The following is a 19,986-nucleotide window of genomic DNA, read 5'->3' on the forward strand; positions in this document are numbered from 1 at the left end:
TCTTTATCCTGACAGGGGGAGATAAGGTGGCTGGAGAGCTAGCGGTGCTTTCCTGGAATACAATCTCTGTTTGACACTCTCTGCTTAAGCACTGCCCATCTGTATGTTATTGTGCTGGAGCCTCTGGGGAAAAAGAGGAGCCACAGGCACGGAGAGAGAACGAGGGAGGCAGCAAAAGCGTTTTTCTTCCCTTCTTTTCCTTTTATTTTTTTCCTTTTTTTTTTCTTTTTTTTTTTTTCCCTCTTTTAAATCGGGATCCGGTTAGACTGCCTTGAAGTGCCACATCTGGAAACTGAATGCTGAAAGAAAGTTAAAATAACTGAGGCACCACTAAGCCAAGGGGGGCTGATTGCAGAAGAGGGTAAACAATTACTGAGACGCTAGAAGACCACTGCTGGATGTAAGGGGAGGAAATGGCTTTGATCTCCGCCTGGCCCCTCATTTCTCCTGTATTTTTCTTTTTGAGATGCTTCTCCTCCAGCACAGCCTCGAGTGAGGGAAGCGTTTTTCAGTTTGACATTGAAGGTAGCTCAGCGGTCAGCACGCAAGAAGCCACTGTTATCAGAGGGCAGCAGCAGGCAGTAGCTACTGGAAGTTGGGTGCCTTTTGCTGAGGTACAGTAATTCCCTTCTCTCTCTCAGTGTCTGCAATTTTCTGTTTTCACCTGTCTGTGTCAAAGCTCCCATCTGGTAAACGTTAGCTTAATCATTTGAGCCTTAAAGCGATACAGGAGGATTTGGGGGTGAGGGGGGAGGTGGTCTGAGACGCTGCGTTTCGAGACTGCGGAGATACAGCTCAGACTTCCAAATGTACACATGCCCTGCCTGCTGTGAGCAGACAGCTGCTGTACTTTGCAGTGGAGCTGGCTTAGCATGTCTCTGACTTTCCTGCCAACATAACTAAACAGGCCTGTCCAAACAGAGCTATTTTACAAGAGTTAATTGTCACAACACTTTTCTGCTTGCCTTGTAATTCCTGCAATTGTAATTCACTGAAATTTCCCAAAATAGTCTTTCTTTTGATGGCAAACTGTCCTGTAGGAATTTCTGGTTTTGCCTCTGAGTGCCATTCACCTCCAAAATCTGAAGTTTGTTCTCACAGTGAAAGCAGGGGATGATAAATCAAATGCATCTAGGAAACTGCCTGCAGAGAACACACCTGCAGAGATTTCAACTTCCAAAAATTATGTGGTTGGGATTAGTGACAAATTAAATTAGAGAGATCTGAGAAGCAATTTGACAATGCAAAATTTTTTCCTGTTATTTTGGGATTGATTTATACTCTATTTTAGCAACACTGCAAGGGGAATGGGCTACTCAAAAATACATCTTGAGGAAATAATAAATTACTCCAGCATACACAGCAGGGTGGGATAAGGTTGAAAGTAGAGCAGTGGACACAACACAGTAATATCTCATGCATGGTAGATGCAGAGTAGGAGGCTAATTGAGTTCCATAAGGTCATGGGAAGGGAAAGGGTAGCTCTTCTAGCATAACTTCCAAAAATGAGGTGAGATTAGCACAGCTGTGTCACTGTGACAATATCAAGATTGCAATCTCCAATATCACACGGTTGATTTTCCACCTATCCTCCACTTGCCAGAATTAACAGCCATGGAAATAAGTGCATAAAGCCTTCAGACAGGGTTGCTGCTGCAGGGCAGGGCAGAGCTCATTCCCCTGCTCCAAGCAGCTGGACAGCCTCAGGAAACGCCTGCCCACCCTGCCAGAGAGTCCTCATGAAACATGACCTGTGTGAGAAAACTGAAGGTTAAACCCTGCTTTGCTCAGCATAAGGACTCTCAGGAGCCATCCCAGTTTTTGGACAGGCTTCATGGTGTGGGATGTACAGATTTTCTCCTCTGGCCTTGGATCAGCCCAGAGAAGCTGCATTGCCACCTGTTGCTTGCAACATGGAAAGTCCCTCAATGAAATGCCTGACTTAAGAGCTGGATGGGTTTTGTAGCTGCTTTTCATGGGATAATGAGCGTAAGTGATTGTTAGTCTTTCTTGTTATGATAGCATAGTATGGTTTTCCCAAAGATACATTTCACATTTTTTCATGTACATCTATGAGATTTTATCTTGGGAAAGCACTGTGAGATATATTGGATGCTTACAGGGGAATGACATTTTAATTTCCTTCAACCATTTCAATCCTTTCTAAATTTTTGCTCAGGCCAACATAATAGACTCAATAACTGGTGCTTCCTCTGGTAGGTCACTTCAGCCCACGCAATGGCAGCACTTAGACTCTGGATCCCATCTTACCACTGGATGACTGTGCCTGGCATCATCATGCCAAGGCCCTTGGCTGCAGAACACTTTAGTTTCATGAGGAAGAAGCAGGGACTTCAGGACCCCTTGCTGCCTGTATATTTCAGGCCTCACCTCCACGGAAATTTCCAAGGACACCAGGCCCAGTAGGATGCTTTTTTTGGGATAGGACAGATGCCTCTCTAACAGTGAAAACCCACTTACTCATTGATCCATGTGTGTGGTTGGTAACAGGATTTGAGGGATGGGCTTTAAACCTGGAGGTTGATGTAGGGGCCAGACAATGGTGGTTTGGTAACCTCTCATCCGAGGAAGGAGCATTACTTTTGGTCCTCAAAGAGCTTCTCCCTCCCACAGCTCACCTCCCCTTCCTCAGCCTCAGGAACAGGGTTATCCCAGCAGGTTTGGATTTGAATTAGCCTCTCTGGAAGCACGAGTGCTTAACCCAGAGCTCACAGTGAACCGCAGAGTAAACTCCCTTACACAGCGCGGTTTGATTCAGCTCCTTTGTCTAAATATTGACTCAGGCCTACAGCTCCCCCGAGCAGACAGAGGCTGTTAGTCATGTCAAATAGTGCCAAATTATACAAAGGGGGCAGTTTCATAGGGCAGAGTTTCAAAGCCACAGATGGGGCTTCACTGTGGTCTGTGGTGACAGTCAGCTGCAACGTGGAACGTGCCAGTGGGAGTTTCCAAGATGTAACTGGTGGGATGCTCTTAAATCCCAGTAAGAGTTTGACATTATGAACCTATAGAAGAACAGGAGATCTCAATTAATGTAAATATGTATTAGTGAATGTTTCTCAGCTTTCCAATCCTCTTCCTTTACCATGTGTGGCAACCCTAAACTGGGAGGAACTGGGAGAAGCAGTTTAAAAAATCAGAATTAAAGTTCATGAAGAGCTTTGCCTTTTTTGATTTTTGTCACCTGGGATTAGGATGAAAATCTCTTAAGAGAAGAGAACTAGCTACATTCTTAATCCTGATATGGTGTATCCATGCACAGAGAATACTATGAGTCTGAACTGGACTTCAGGCAACATCAGCTACCTTGGTGCCCTCATTCTTAATCGTTATGTGATCCAGAACACTAAATTAGGCACATAAATTGTTTCTAGATGTTTCAAACAGAATCATGGACTGTCTTCAGGTACAAATCCAAATTCCCCATACATTAGTGAAGACAGCAGAATTTTTAAGCCTCTAATTTATAGCAGTGTTCCCTGGAAATGCTCAAAGGAGTCTCTTCCTCTTTAAAAACTTTGTTGGATTCTGGCTTCAGGACAGCTTTATGAAGCAGCTAAAGTAGATGTTTAAATTAGCCAGACTACATTCCACACAATGAAATGTTGTGTTCCCTACATAAGGAGTAGTGACCACAGTGAAATAAGATATCTGCCTCTTATTAAAAAAAAAAAAAATTGCTTATAAATTAATTGAAATTATTCAGAAAAGTATCATGACAAGAAATATCTGCCTCCTATTTAAAAAAAAAACAATTGCTTATAAATTGATTAAAATTATCCAGAAAAGTATCATGACAAGGATTACAGTGTTAGGAATTTAAAGATAGCTGAGAGATTCTGCACTCCAATTTGCCAACTTAGAGGGAGGTTAAGAAAAAAATTTGAATTTACTGTGTAAGTACATACACAAGAAAAAAATAGGCTTGTTGGTCTAATAAATTAAGGTATTGGTATATGCAACAATTGGAAACTGAAGATGACTATGTTGAAAATACAAGTTAAAAATTTTATTTTCAGAAGTGATTAAGCACAGGAGATTTTATTCAGTTGTGTTGGTTTGTCCATGAAGAAGCAGATCAATATGAAAAGCACTCTTAAGTACTCAGAGTACTTGTGTGCTATTCAGGAAAATTAAGTTCCTTGGCTCATCAAGATAATATGAGGAGGTGGGGAGACAGAGAGAAAAAGAGTGAGTGCAGAGCATTGGATCCAGCTCATCAGTGCAACCCAACAGCAGTTGGTGGCGTGAAGTCAGAGATTGGTTTTTCCAAACAAGGACAGATTAAAATATTTTATAAGGAAGATTTGTGAGACATGGAAGCAAAGAACTTAAAACAGGCAGATATCAAATGAAAGCAGATAAGCAAGTGGCAAACATCAGAGCTGTTTGTTTTAGTGTTCCACTCACTAGCTTGGACACAGCAGAAGGAAAGGGAATGGTGAGACACTTCCAGGTTTGGTGAGGCACAGCAGTAAAATTGAAAATCAGAAGTTGTGAGAACAGTTATGTCCCACTCAAATACATGCCTCTAAACTAAAAGGCAGGTCATCCATTACCATTTGGGTCTGAAGCCTGCTACTGTCAACATTTGCGCTTTTAAATTCCACTGATATAATAGTTTTAATTATATAGGCGTGGATTTTGTTCCCCATTAGGAAGAAAGCTCCTTACAGAGTCTAAGGTGAGAGTAAAACATGGTACAAGACTTCAAATACTTGAGAGTATCACAAATGGTTCTCTGTGATTCACATTCTGCTGTCACTCTTCTTAATGTAAAATGAATGTAAGGTGACATCCAGTAAAATGTTCGTTTCATTCTGACATAAATGACTACAAGAGGCCAGAGACCAAGGCTAACACAAATGACTACAGAGGCCAGTATAGGAGATGAGTGTGGGAAGGATTAGGAAAAGAAAGGGAAGACAGACGTTCTGTGGAGACATCTGCCAAGCCAAAAAAAAAGATTATCTCAAATGTCCTCCATGGAAAGAAGTGAAGTAAATAGTGGGAAAGGAAGTAAATTAAAGCAGGAAGACAAAGGAGAGGAAAAAATTAGAGCAAGAATGAGATAATCAAGAGTCTTAAGAGTAAAGGAAAAAAAGAAGTTGGGACAGGGCAGGAAGCCAATTCCCAGACTGAAGGAAGGCATGATATTGTTGGACAGATGGAAGAGGAAAACTGTTTCTAACATCAGTGTTTTTGACTCAGGGGAAAGGCAGAGATGCAAAAGTCCTTTAAAGGAAACAATTATCACAATCAAGTCAAAATTAGCCATTTACTATAAGAGAAAGTAAGAGGCAGAAGTTATCTGATTGAGCTGGTGTGTTAAAAGGAGGTGTTTGACAGTCATTTTTTCCCACCTGACTTTTACCAGCAGCTGCTGATAAAACACAAGAAGCATTATTTGAGAAGCTTGCCTTCTGGTTCTGTAAAGCGATAAGCAGTGATTGGCATGGGACTTGTAACAAACTCACCTCTCTAAAATGGCTCACATTAAATATATAAACTGACAGCAACCATAAGTCCCAGCCACTTGTTAACAAAAACTCAAAATATCTCCAAGTCATCTTCACTCCTTTTCCCCAAAATGGCTGAAACAGAAAATCTTGCAAACTGTTGAGAGAAACCACAATTTGACCCTTACTTGTAGAATTAATCTGTTCAAAACAAGCTAGTACTACAAGAAGCAGCAGAAGACCTAATCCTGACGTGTGAGCCAAAAAGGGTTTTAGCTTGACAGGAACCTTTATATTCTTTAAAGCTAATGTGAACTGCATACACTTTTAAAAGCAGATCTTTAGATTAATTCACTTCAGACCCTTGAGGTTATGTAAGGTTAACTCCTATAATGGGAAATTTGGATTTCTAGCTGCTGTTTTTTTCTCATACAACAAGGTTATGTTCTGAGAAACATCTATTAGTGGGGAGGAAGTTTTACTGCAGATGTTTGTGATTCCAACTTAAGTTTCTCATCAAAACTTTAATGAAAATCAGCTGCTTGGAGTAGTGCCACCAGTCTCCAAACCTTTTGAATCATAGGAGGCTGAAGTAAATGGAAGCACAAAACACAGCAGATGCTCTGTTGGAAGTTTTCTCCAAGAAGATGTGTAAAACACCCACCAGAAAACAAAATTCAAATTCCACTGCAGTGTATTCCCATAAAGTTTTGGGCAAGTGGCCTAAGGCTTATTCTGGGCTGTGAAAACCAATAAAAGGCATTTTATGTCCACTCTTATTCACAACATGGGAAGCAAGGAAGGAATTAAAAGTCCAGTTTTTCCAGGGGGCATGAGAAGAAATGAAAGAACTGCTTTCTGAAGGAAAACTTGGCCTGATTTAAACTGATATCAATTAGAGCTTCTAGTGTTCAAGAGCTGTGTAAAAGAGGTCTAGTTTTTGAGTAACGTATAAGCTGCCACTGATCATTTACAACTTGCTTCTGGACTTCTATTTCAAACACCAAAATATAGACCCTTCAGGTTTTATATTTTAATTGGTACTCTTGAATGTTTGGATCTCATCCCAGTCCATTTTCACACAGCACCATGAGCTGGGGATGTTTGGGTTATGCATCCTAATGCAAGATTCAACAACTGATGAATAACATTATACACAAAGCTGTTAGAGCTCCAAAGTTTTTGAAATCTAATTCTTTGTCATTAAAATCTCAAAGAGATTTTCCTAACTGTCAGTCAGGATACATAAAGTGTGTATTTGATAATGAAAACAGATTGACTAAAATATAGTAAATATGATCTAGCTTTCTAATTCCTTTTTAGCTGTATATTGCAATTCTTTATATAGTTATTTCCTTGAAATAAATACTTCATGAATACTAGAACTCTTTTTTTTTTCTCTTGTGAGAAACCAACAAGAAACAGTGCTAAACCCCACAGCATTCAAGAGTCAAAGAATGAGAGAGGGCTCTGAAAATTATTTTAGAAATTACGATTCCAACATTACAAGACTGTAAGAACAACTATGATGTTAATATTTAGGTCATGGCATGTGGAAGACAGAGAGTATGAGAGGAACTGGCACACCTTAATGACTTTGAAACATAAGCTAATAATTACAAGAAAAAAATACTCTAACTGTATTAACAGCTTTCAATATGTTCTGTAAAAATAGACTTTTTAACTAAAACTGTAATACTCAGGACCACTGTTTGACTCTGCCTACCCAAGAAAATGAATAAAAATTAGTTCATTCAATCTTTGACCATTGCTGCCAGTCTAACTACAGGAAAAGTAGCTGCATAGAACCAGCACCTAAACCAGATAATTTCTGAGCTCTGTTACCAGTTCCCACCCTACAATGGATCTTTTACTCTTTTATGAAAGACCTTCCAAGTGGCAAGAGATTAGCAGACCTTTCTGCCAAGGCTAATGCAAGGCCAGTATGTCCTAGGGTTTCCTTCTGTGGTTTTCCACCTCTGAGCCTGGATGCTAGCCCACAGAGAGCGCAGAGAGCCTGCCATTCACGACTCCCTTATGCTGTGCTCCCCACTCCTGGCTCCAGGGACCCTTCCTCAAAAGCACTTTGTGAAAGGAAGCATTTATCCAGATCCAGTATCCAAAAAAAGAAAATAATAAAAACAAAATCTGGCAGCACAAAATATAACATAACCCTCCCTACCCTTACTATTAGAATCCTTCATGGCCCAGAAAGGCTAACACAGCCTGGTCCATTGAGGGTTGGCAAGGTCTCCAGAGCATCAGTACCTGGCACAGATCCATTCAGGGGGATGTGAGCAGGTATTAGAGGTGTAGACATGGTGTGAGGTCAGGGAATTAGCATACCCTGCCCGGCCTTTTGCAAGTTTGTGGTTTTCTGTGGCTCTCTGCTTCCAGCCAATGGCAAGGATAGTCTGCAGAGGTTCAACAGGGTATCTAAGGCACCAGGTAATTCAGGGTGTTTGGTGATAGATTTCTGTGAGGGGTGAGAAAAGAAATTGTTTTTCTCTTGATACATTAATTCTTCCCTCTCTTTGAGCCAACAGAAAATTTATTTCTTCATTATCAGACTATGTCTATGATGAAACAAGCCCAGACGCATTGAGATATAGAGGCAGGTTACCTCTTCTCCCCATCCCTGGCTCTTCCCCTCTCCTTTCAGAGCACAGCCTCTGCCCAGCTTCATCCTGAATGTATGGCATGCAGTACAAAATTAACCATGCTGGGCTGTCTTACTCCCCTCCCACACATTTGCAAAGTGCTAAAGCAATCCAGGGGGAAAGCCTTATATCTGAGAACTGCCCAGAAACATGGGATTTTCCCATCCCCAGCAGCTGTCTGCCTTGTCCATAGCTGGGCTACCCTTGGGAGGCAGAGAAGGATGAAAGCTATTTCTCTTCATCTTTCAAGATTGTCACATTGGCTTGGGTTTCTTTCTAACAGGCTTTTAATTGATGCCATGGCTATTGGTCAAGCAGATCACTGCTCCTCTCTGCTGTGATTCCAACATTTCAAAGAGATGCAAAATCAAACCAGGAAATACTAGAAATCTGGAAGGGGGGAATTGAAGCTTGAGATTTACCCTCTCAGTATTAACAGTGTCCCACAAGCACATTAGTACTTGCTTTAAAGCCCACTTTTCTTTTTCATCCCTTGAAAATTTTTGTCTCTATCTGTAAATCTCTCAGGGAGTACTGTGGTTTGTCAACTGATTATGTCTCACTTATCTGAGAGACTCAATGACTCAGAATGTACATTTCATGTAAGTGTGGACTGGGTGGAGGGTGGTTAATGAGGAAATAACATAGGTTTATCCCTTTTCCTGTAAATTGAATAAACTTGGCATTTTTTTGAAAGAGGAAAATCAACCAGCTACCATTTCAAGTGCAGATTTTCTATTTCCAACAGCAAACATCTTCTAAGTTTTTCACTCAGTGGCAGTACTAATAAGTAAATTCAAGACTGGTAGTAATATCTGATTCTTAGCCAGGTTCCAGACAGCTAAAACACTTCAGCCCTCCCCCTTTTGAGAGAATGCCTTTTAAGCAGAAGCTTTGTCTTTCCCACTGTATATGGAAAAAATGACTGTGCAGTTCTATGGAGAATGCCTAGCTGAGATATGTTTATGTTGGATCCAACCCCATCTCTGTTGCTGAATGCCAGTTTGTTTTCCACTTGAACTGGGGAAGGGATAACAGTCTGGAAACTTTTTCAACACAGGAAATTTTTTAAAAATTTAATACAATTACTTAGTCAAGGTAAAAGATAATGTTGTTGTTCTGCATAAAGCCATCTGGCTTTCAGCTGTTTCTTGTTTTTGGGAGTCCCCATCAGTCTGTCACTGCTGCAATGGAGGCTCACACAAGCCCACCCAAGGAATCAGAATACAGAGTGACAGTGGGCTGGGGAAAGGGTTCCTTGTCATTTTTTTCTGTGTGCCAAGCTCTGCTTTGCTTACTGGTTTGGAGGTTACCCATGTGCAATTAGCCACACTCACTGTCTCTCTGACTGCCAGCTCTACCATGCCATGGGGAGAAATGGAGGTAAGATTTTTTTTTCTGTGACCTCCTGCTAGCCAGATTTTATCTACTACTAACTACTTTCAGTCTTGCAAGTTTTAGTTTTAGTTTTAGTGATCTGATTTTTGCACCTAAAACTTTGAGAAGAAGGTTTCCACCAGCTTCATAACCTGTCCTTTATTATCATCTGAAATAAACTTCTCTTTTGGAAGCTGATGAGTTGATAACTCATCAGGTAATACATAAATAATCCAAATTGTCATGGATAAGTCAGCAAGTGAAGTTTTCAAGTTAAAAATTTTGAAGTTAGTGTCTTGTCCTGTGTCCCTTAAGGCAACCACAACTTTTCCAGTAAATTCTGAGGAGGGCTCAACCCCTCTGTATATATAAACGATGGAGAACTTCTAGTGTTTAGTCGCTGTTTAAGACAGCAACAATTGGAAAACCAGACTAAATTCAATAGTCAGATGCACTCTTCAGCAGCTGCAGACTGGCCAGACATGGTGTGCCTGGCTCCAGACCAGCCCTGTGCTCTCAGGTGGGAGCATCACTGGGAATGCTGGAAAAAAAGAACAATATTGAGATCTATGCACAGGGGATGACAGAAAGGACACTGGTAACAGAAAATAATGCTTCATTTGTTTCACCACTTGTTAAGCAGTTCATTTACTGAAAAATGTTGTATTTTCACAACCAGTGTCTCTGCTTTATTTGTTGTTCTTTTGGTGTTTGAAGATTCAAATTACTCAGATTCACAAAAATACACTGCTGCACATTTAATGATCATTTCATATCACTTATCCAGAACACTCCAATAACTTGCCCAGATCTATGACAAATGCACTCATTGAGGTTTTTTATCAAAGCTATCTCATGTGAGAATTTCATTTAAAAATAACAATATGCAAAAATATTGGAGGGCTCAACTGAATGACAATTTAAGCAGGAAAGAATTTGCTTTAACATTTGTAATTTAAATAACAAAACACAAACCTTGTTAGTGTGCAATTATTACCTTAGCTTGCAGTCTCATTAAATGCAATTAGAACAGCGATACCTTTCAAGATAAGTGGATAAAAAAAGATTACCAGCATTGTGCCCAAATCTCTTCACCAACTTCTGGTTAATTTCTAATTTACAACATCAGTGGAACACAGGAACTAATAAATATTTCACAGTTAACAGTGTCAGAAATTTAAAAGAAAAATATAGGGATTTAATGGACTACACCAGGGTGCTTATTATAAAACTATCATAAATATTGATTTGGAGACTAAGCTAAAAAATGTGTTCCTCTCAGGAATGTTTAAAGTTTTAAAAATAAATTTGAAATTGCAAATGGCTAATTTGCATGAGGTTTCTGCCTTTGAAATGGTAAATACTACAGAGTGGCTTTTTGCATGCAGACAGTTCCCTAACAGCTGTAGTGTCCTATTGAATGGAGTAATTAACTGTCTAGCTGTGATGTCACACACTGAATTCATTTCTTCAGTAATAATAGTTAGAATGTGACCTTTCTTCAGAAGAAGAATTTGATACAGTAGACCAGAGGTAATGAAGGCTTATAGAAATTATAAATAGAGCTTGGAGGCCTAGGGGAAGCTGGTGTACAAGCTTGTTTGTTTTTAATTCTCTATTTTGCAAGGCTTCAAAGCTCAGATAAATTTAGCAAAAACTCAACAGAGAATAAATAAAATTGCAGAGCAGATGTCCCCTTTTGCCTGCACATTTTGGGGTACTTCATGGTGGAGAGCAGAACTTCTGTCTCTCTCTCTTTGTGACCACTTTGATGGTAGAACTTTGGCCAACAGGTCAGTTATTCACTTCTGAGGGCCTCATTCTCCAGAGGAAGACAAAGATCCTTCTGAAATGTCACTCCATAGGGATTTATATGTTCAAGTACAAAGGCAATCTTGAATTTATTACTCACGGTCTGGGAATTTAAAGTCCATTTATTTCTTCAAATGATAACTTAGAGTGAAGCATGACAACTCTGTGAAAGGGCACCATGAGGGCATTTTATTTTTAAAATTAGTTATAGTTTACCTCAGTGGTTGGAAAAATTCACAGAAATCTCCTCCTTAGCCAAGGCCTGGTCTAGGAAGATGCATGGAATAAATTAAGAGAAAATAATAGGACAGATAAAGGGGAAATTACCAGCAGAATTAATGTTCTTTGTACCTTAAATAAGAGCTCCTACTCTTAATTTGGTTTTTTTTTGATAAGAGAAAAATGCTTTCATCATTGTATTTAACAGAAACAAATACCACAGATGATATTTTAAAAAAACAACTATATCAAATATTTTTCCATATTCATGTTTCCTTCCTTGTATGAAAAAAAAAAACATATTTTCCTTAAATATCTGAAAAGCTTCCTTACATAGTTAGTTTGAAGCTTTCATGGGACATTTTATCACTGAAATGTAGTTCTTTCTCTCTATACTCTTTGACTAATCCTTTTCCTATATCTGGTAAGCTCTGGCAGTAAATCATTGCAAGTTACTCATAAAAGTCACCCTCAAATGCAAGACTGAGGTCTAGCCCTAAGAAAGAATGGTGGGAAAAATGGGGAAGGCAGCACAATGCCAAGCAGTGCTGTCCACATATCAAAATGTCTTCAAACTATGGCTGTTTAGCTGAAGGCCAAAAACATTCTTTCAGCACGGCATTAAGAAATTCTTGGGTCCAGAAACAGCTGTATATTCACTGCAGACATCTGGAATAAGCAAAACACAGCTACCCAAAACGTCTGGTCACATGGGAATATTCAGTATTCCTGGTGGTTCTGACCAATTCTCTTAAAGGACGTGAAGCTTCGGAGGAGTGTCCCTTTGGGTACACTGGGTACATCTGGGACACTGGGATCACACTGTGTGCTCTGCCATGGGTTGCACTGGGTACATCTGGATACAGTCCCAGATAATCAGCTCAAGGCAACCCTGCTTGGACCAGCCGACCTCCAGAAGTCCCTTCCAGCCTCTTCTGTGATTCTGCATGGCTGTGGTCATTATTCCATTTTACTGACTGAGGAACAGAATGAAAGAGTAATGTTCATTTTCACACAAGACATGGGCAGAAGAATGTATTTTCTTGAGTCCCAGTATTCTTATGAGCATAATTAGAGAGAGAGAGCAGCTCCTGCATGGAAACAAGGTGATGAGTTTCTTTGATGTTCAGTGAGAAGGAATATTTTATGTTATGTTAACTTCAAACAGTATAATGAAACTATTGCGGTGGAGGTGTTGTAGATTAGAGGTGAAGCCTATGTAATAAAGTGGATGAGTGGCTGGGACCAGGTGCAGGGATAGGCAGGGATAGCAAAGATAGGAGAAGAGGAGTAGGAGGACAAATGGAAAGCAGAACAGGGAGGACACAAGCATGAATAGAGAATAAGGCCACAACAGAATGGCTGTGGGAGCCAACAGGGGCAGGTGGAGATCCAAACCCTTCAGTGTAATGTTCAGTTGCTCCATTAATAGATACAGCCCAGGAGAAGCACCGAGGCCTCCCCCAAGAAGGGCCAATGAACAATCATCTCATCTGGTTGGCATTTACTGTAAGACTGTTTAAACGATATTCAAGCCTCATTGCCAACAAGAGAGACATATAATATAGACAAGACTAAAAGGTAACCTATAAATAAAAGCTAGGGTGAGCTATAAATACAAACTGAGGAGCCATGGATTTGATCAATGCCTCACAACATACAAACAGACTTCTTGGAAAATACTCTCTGCAGCAAACCCCTCATTGCTACAAGTACTCACTGTGCTTCTGAGGAAATTGTGACTGCCCAAATATACTTTGGCAAATTCAAGTCCACACAAATTTTGGGAACACAAGGTCTAGAAGAAATTAATAAACAAATGATTCACAACTACATAGTTACTATTGTAAAAATGTGGCAGCAGCATGAATGACAGTCAAAACAATATCAGAGCTGTCATCAAGTACTTGTATATAAAGAGGCCAAGGACACCTTCTAGAAATGCTTTCTCCCTTGTGTCTCAAAAAAACAGAACACAACAAAGCAGAGAAAATTTAATTACACAAATTCTACCCCGAGTCATACACTTCAGGATCCCTCAGATCATAGAGTCATGGAATGTGAAGAGTTTGAAGGGACCTTCAAGATCATGTAATCCCAACCCCCCTGCCATGGTTAGCATTGTTGGAGGAGCAATAAAAATCAAAGTGTTTCAATACAGCCATCTGTTATCTCAAACTTTTCAGCCGTTGAGAGGTAAAGACCACCATGTCAAGCCTCTTTCTTACAAGGTATTATGTGAAAAAATGCAGAGTTGTACTTTGCATTTTTTGATTGCACTTTGCTGATGAGCTCATGAACAGTCTGGTGTTCACGTGTCAAACAGATGAGAGTAAAAACTGTGAAGAAGAGGAGCAATGCCAAACAATATTCAAAATAGAAAATAATACTATGAGCACTGTTTTCATGCAGTTATCTCTCATGGGCCTAGTCTTTTGGAAAACAGGAATCAGGAGCCATGCAGAGGCAGCTGGAAGCATCTGGTGGTGGGTTCAGTGATTTGTTATCTCCTAGTCAAGAAATATGGCAAGTCAGCCTTTCATGGTTAGCTAGGCCAAATTAGAAAGATGGATTGCCTGCTGAGGCACACTGCTCAGGTATCATACATGTACCTGTAAAATATATACTGTCTCCTGGGCACACATAAAAACAGCAGAGTTCTAACTTTAAATGCATCCCAAAATTTTCTTAGCAGTGTTTCTCAGCTATAGTCAATATTTTGTCCCAAAGCATTTGCAGCAAGAACCAGTGAGCTGGCACCACTGGGATCCTCATCCAAAAATGTGGAAAAGTCTAGGTATAAAGAGCACCAAAGTGCATTAATTAATAAACACTTTATCAGTCCAGTAAAGTCAATCTATGATGGACTCAGGTTTTTCCTCTCTGCTGACCCTATGCAGTAAGTGCAGTTCATTTGTTTTCTAGTGAACATGTAAGTCTGTCCAATCCTCTGGGACCAGGGCAAAAACCAACATGTCTCAGACAGCAGCAGAGCCCTGCAGAGCAGATATAGGTATATCCTGTTCTCCCTTGTCCATCCCATTGTACCCATACACTTCTGAAACCCCACACAGTGAAAAGATATTCCTAAAAACTACGCATACTGAATTCTCAACTCGAAATTTAGCCTCCAGCAGTTAAGCACCTTTTCTGTGATCAATAAAGTGCATGTTGGCTGTGTAAGGCAGCCAGGCCTCCTGAATGTGCTGCACACCAGTACAGAGGCTGACACCAAGCTAGAGTTGCACACAGTGCTTTCTGTCCATCTGCTGGGTTTTATATTTTGGCAACAAATGGAGAGAGGTTTCTTCTGCAGGTCACCAAAGGCAGGAGGGTCAGGAGAGTGGGATACAGTGTTATCACAGCTCTTTTTGTTTGCATAAAGTTTCTCAGCAGGCTGAAGAAGAACTAAATCTTTGTGTCTATGCTTATGAATACCACATCTTTGACCTAAGGAATTTGAAATGTCTATTAGTTTGCTCCCAGGAAGCAAGAAGCAGTCAAATGACCATCAATCTACAGCTGGAAGACTGGATTTGAGAAATCCATGCTTAAATGCACTGGAAGTCAATTATGTCCCAAGCTGAAAAGCAGATGGGAAAGTCACATTGCTGTCCTCAGTATCTTTTAATGAATGAAATACCAGAAGTATATTTGTATATCCATCCAAGGTAAAGAAGACAGTTTTTTAGTTAATGATTTCCAAGCATGATAAGCCATAGATTTTGTGCCTGCCCAGAGTGGTTTTAAGACAGGATGTCCATGGATTCAAACACTTTGTATATTTACATCCAAATTTGGCTAAGCATTATTTTTAGCATGCCTTTTGGAAGGACCCAGAAAGCGTCCTTAGAATGGGGTCATTCTTCTTTCTAGGCTAGATCTTCCCTGCACTTATGTAGAGAATTGTTTGGATCTGTCAGACATCAAGATTTTCTTCGTATCTGTCCACTATCTCTACCTGAACATACTGACTTGTGAAACAGACTCTGAGGAGACTTTGCACTTCTCCAAGGACACAGCACTTTGGCCAGATCTGTGGCATAGCTGTTGCAGCCTGGACACTTCTGTAATCCACAGCATATCTGACATGTGCAATAGGCTTCATCCCACGGAGTTTGTATACAGGGCTGGCACCTACACATGAGCCACCCTGCACGTCCCTCTACGCTGTTAGGAGAGAGCAGCAGGCCCAGCTGACCGAATTTAGATACATTTCCGTATACAAGAAATCAAACCACACCACGGGTGTCCAGCTGGCTTCTGGCCACATGGCATCCCATGTGGAAGTCTCCCTGTGGATGAGTCCCAGCTTGCTGTGGTTTAGCCTCCCTGCACAGGCACGCAGCTGCCAAGGCCGGCTCACCCTCACACCAGCGCGGCCCCAGCTGCGTTAGCTCAGCGCTGCGCCGGGGCACAGAGCTCCTCAGGGCCTCAGCCTGGGACTGCCTGCAGGGCTCACACAGACCTGCTGAGTGCCGAATGCTTGGCAAGGTTTCTGTGAGCTCTTGGCTGGGGATTGAAAGTGGAGTCCCTGTTATAGGTGATCAAAACCAGCAATCTCTTTGGAAAAGAGTCCCGCCTGTTCTGAGGAAGCCAGAGAAACTGAAATAACATCAAATGTACAGTAGAGGACTGCTTTCTCAGGCTTGTTTCTCTAATGTTCCTATTTCTAATAAACAATTGCATAAATGAAAGTACTGGGAGATATTCAAGCAGGAAAACATCTTTATTTTTAGGAAGGCCAATAGGCTATTTATCTCAAGTTGGCCTAAGCAAACAAACTTCAAAAAGGCCTCAGAACTGTAGCTGCCAGTTTCAAATAGTGCTTATAAAGACAAATAAACAAAAGCAAGCATGCTTGGGTTGGGTTGGGAAATGTCCTCAAGGAGCAGAGGACTGATGTTTCCATGGTAATGCCATGTACTTCTAGCAGACTGGTCTCTGCTCTAGAGACAAAGACTGTAAAATGAATGGAGGTGGTTTCAAGTATTCACTCATCTCTACATAGCAAAAGATATAGAGTTTCAGAGATTTGATATAACTTTGAGTCCAAAACCTGTTTTTCTAAACTGTTCCTTCCATATGTATAAACATTACACATTGATCTGAAGCTGCCAAGAGGGGACATTGCTCCACTCAATTTGTCTGATTGATTTCATCAATGCATTGAAAATATGGACTTAAATTATCCATGTGTCCTACTTTTACAGGTGTCTGTGGCTGATATGATGCCTGTTATATCAGAGGAGCAACACTTTTCTGTTTTCTTTTCCCTGTGTTCTGATTATGAAGAAAAGCTTCATAATGTTCAAGTAGAATTTTTTTCTTTTCTTCTTCATTCTTTTCTTTCATTCCATAAGAGACAATGGGGACCTCTAAGGGTCCTACAGTTCCAAAATTATTACTCAATCTATGTCAAGTGATAAACATTATTATTCAAATAATTTACAATATGTGTCACAGTTCTCCATAAATGTTTTGACTGAGAGATAGCCTCTCAGGCTGGATTTCACACTCCTCAAACTATGACTTCCTTAGGTTTATATCTTTTTATAATATTTTTACTACCTTTACAGAAGAGATCAGATGGCAGAAAAATGAAAACTGGAATCCACAAATATATTTTCAAGATTAAACTACGTGGCAAATTCAATTTCATCAAGATAAAGAAAGTAAACAAACTCTGGTATGTCAGCTTGACCAGAGATAGCTATGTATGTACTTGGCCAAAATCAGATGACAGGTAATGAGAATTAATTATATTCTCTTCCACTGAAGGCTAAAAGAACATGATCAGTAACAGTTTCTAAGACTTGAATAGCATATCATTAATGATGCTAGAGTATTTAATCTAACCCCTATGAAGAAGGGGTTAAATTATATGAAGAAGTAATGTGTCGAGGCTTCCAGAAACTAAGATAATGTGCATTTTCTCCTCTTGCCATCAAAAATCACCCTTCTACACAAAACACAGTGTTTGCAATACAGGATAGATCTTATTTGTATTTTTGCAGCTAGATCTAGGACATTATGTTAATTAAGTTAGTTTTCATTTCATCATGAGCCCATGAGTTCATCAGGCTCTGCTGTGCCCAGACTGCATTGACTTTTAATATCCTGACCAGACCTTTCTCTCCAGTAGTGAGACTCTACCAAGTAATACCATAATGTTTGACCTTTGCCTCATGCCTGAGCATCCATGTAGCTCCCTGAGGATCTTTCTGAGACCTGGAAGGAAGCACACCTTTGGACACTCTCTAGCAGCAAAGACCATAACACTGCTGAGAGCTACAAACGAGGCTTTACTGGCACTGAACTTAGAAGCGACTTGGCAGCTGATGTGCAATGGCAACTACTTTGAGCGCTGTTCCTTAGATTCAGTTCCCCACGTGCACCTCTTTCACAACGGTCCTGGAGGACAGCACCATCTTTTTCTTCTGGGGTTTATTTTTTGGACCAGATGTGATGGGATTTCTGGTCCAAGACTGAAAATAGCATCATGGATGTAACACAAGCTGAAATGTCCATTAAATGTCTATAAATGCAGACCATTTAACCCTGAATACACACGCTCTTGTGTACCTCAGCACTTGGGAGGAAACTCTGTAAATAACAAGCACTGGTGCGGATCCAAGGGAGCCTTTTATTGTGGAAGAGAGCTTTTGTGTGTTTACATACTCACAAGTCACAATTTCCAGTACTAACTAAAGATACATGCCATGTTTTCTTACCATTAGATGAGAGAGTCAATAGCTACATCTGAAGTACAGAATAAAGCAGTTTTGGGACCTCCTAGTCAAACAGAATAACACACCCTGTGTCCATGTGCTGAAACACCCCCTGTGCTTGCCCAGAGAAGGGTAGTCCTGTAAAAACTGAATCCTGGGAGCATATCCTAACAGATGCCATGCCCTGAGCTGGCATGGTCATTGGGAGGAAAATCAGAGTCTGTCAAGGAGCAAGGTCAAGGCCTGAAACCACACCTTGCCTTTCTTCAGCTGGCCAGTGCAGATGTGACCACAGAGAATGCTCTGCGTGTGTTACCAGCACAACATTCTTCTTTTGGGGAAAGCAAACCAGAAGAGGCAGGTTCAGAGCAAACACCCACCCCAGCACAGCTGCACCACTCCTGAGCTGGCAGCAAGGAAGGAATGGGGGATCTGGCTCTGCCCTCAGTTTGCAGGTGCAGATCAGGAACAGCTACAATGAAATTGATGGAACTGCTTGAATATAATATGGGAGTAAATTCATTCTCTGTGTATGTGAATTGTCTTCCATCTTCAGTCCCATATTGCACCCAGACCAGCAGAAAGGTCTGAAGAAGCAGAAAATTGCTACAGGCTCCCCAGCACTTTCAGCATGCAGCTGGTTCTTGTTTTTAAGTAATGCAATCATTCAACCCAGATGCAGGGCGGGAGCAGGGGGATAAATGCCCCACGGGTGCAGAGATTTTTCAGGAGATCAGCAAGGCCAAGATTTGACCGGACTTTTCAACTTGAACTGGAACAAACTTTTTCCCTCAGGGAAAAAAATATCTAATAATTGTGAAGACATAATTGCTAAAGCAGACCTAAGATTTTGGCCTTCTAATTGTCTTCACCATTCAGAAACAGACAGTGGACGGAAATGTTCCTCACTCAATTGCCTACATAACTATTTTACAGGGAGGGTATTTCCATTTTGTTCCAGTCCTGTTTCTGCTTTGTGTGCAATAATTTTGTGCTTCCAGAACATTCAGCAATTTGAATCCCTCAATTAGCTCAACACTCTGACACTTCTTTTTATAAATATGACGTTGGCTCAAGCTCTGGAACAACCAACCAATCACTCCATTATCACTAGTAGAGCAAGGAGCAACAAAAATATATCAGAATAATTGAGAATGCCTGAGAAAACTTCAGAGCCCAAAGGAAGTCTGGATCCCATTTTCCCTTCATTCCCCTGTCCCTCATACCATTGATTGTCAATATCTCATTTCTGGTTTACATTGATGCATCTTATGGTTTTAAATTACTGTTTTAAAATAGTGAGCATCAGCACCTTCCAAGTTTTTGTGATTAATTGAATAACATGGGGGGGAAAGGCTATGAAAAAAATACCCAGATGACTTCCCCACATCTCATTTTGAAGTGGGGCTCTGACAATGAAAATAGAGGGACCCAGACTTGAGGCAGATGTCCTAAGGAACTCAGAAGTGTGCCTGCTAATAGTAGGAGGTAAACTGCTTCCCAGTGGACCTTAGCAAAGTCTGTTCAGCCCTTGCCCTTAATGCTAAAACCAACAATGTAGTACTGACCTGCACCAACTTCTTACTGCTGGGTGTGTGGACAGGATGGAAGCTCTCTCGTGGCTGCCGTGCAGGCACACCATCAGTTGAAGTATAAATGAGATTATCATTATGGCAGACTAAAGGATTTTCATAGACACCTTTACAA

At 40.7% G+C, this 19,986-nt stretch overlaps 1 protein-coding gene across 1 annotated transcript in view; it reads left to right on the top strand.

Annotated features, from left to right (window-relative positions):
- Positions 1 to 265: 265 nt before the first annotated feature.
- Positions 266 to 19,986, top strand: part of LAMA4 (laminin subunit alpha 4) — a 96,548-nt gene continuing 76,827 nt past the window's right edge. Inside the window, exon 1 of the mRNA XM_058800875.1 lies at positions 266 to 614. Within this exon, the coding sequence (XP_058656858.1) occupies positions 414 to 614 (201 nt within the window). The 5' untranslated portion in view covers positions 266 to 413. The remainder of the gene's footprint in view (positions 615 to 19,986) is intronic.

Source organism: Ammospiza caudacuta, chromosome 3 (genome assembly GCF_027887145.1).
Source record: "Ammospiza caudacuta isolate bAmmCau1 chromosome 3, bAmmCau1.pri, whole genome shotgun sequence".
NCBI lineage: Eukaryota > Metazoa > Chordata > Aves > Passeriformes > Passerellidae > Ammospiza > Ammospiza caudacuta.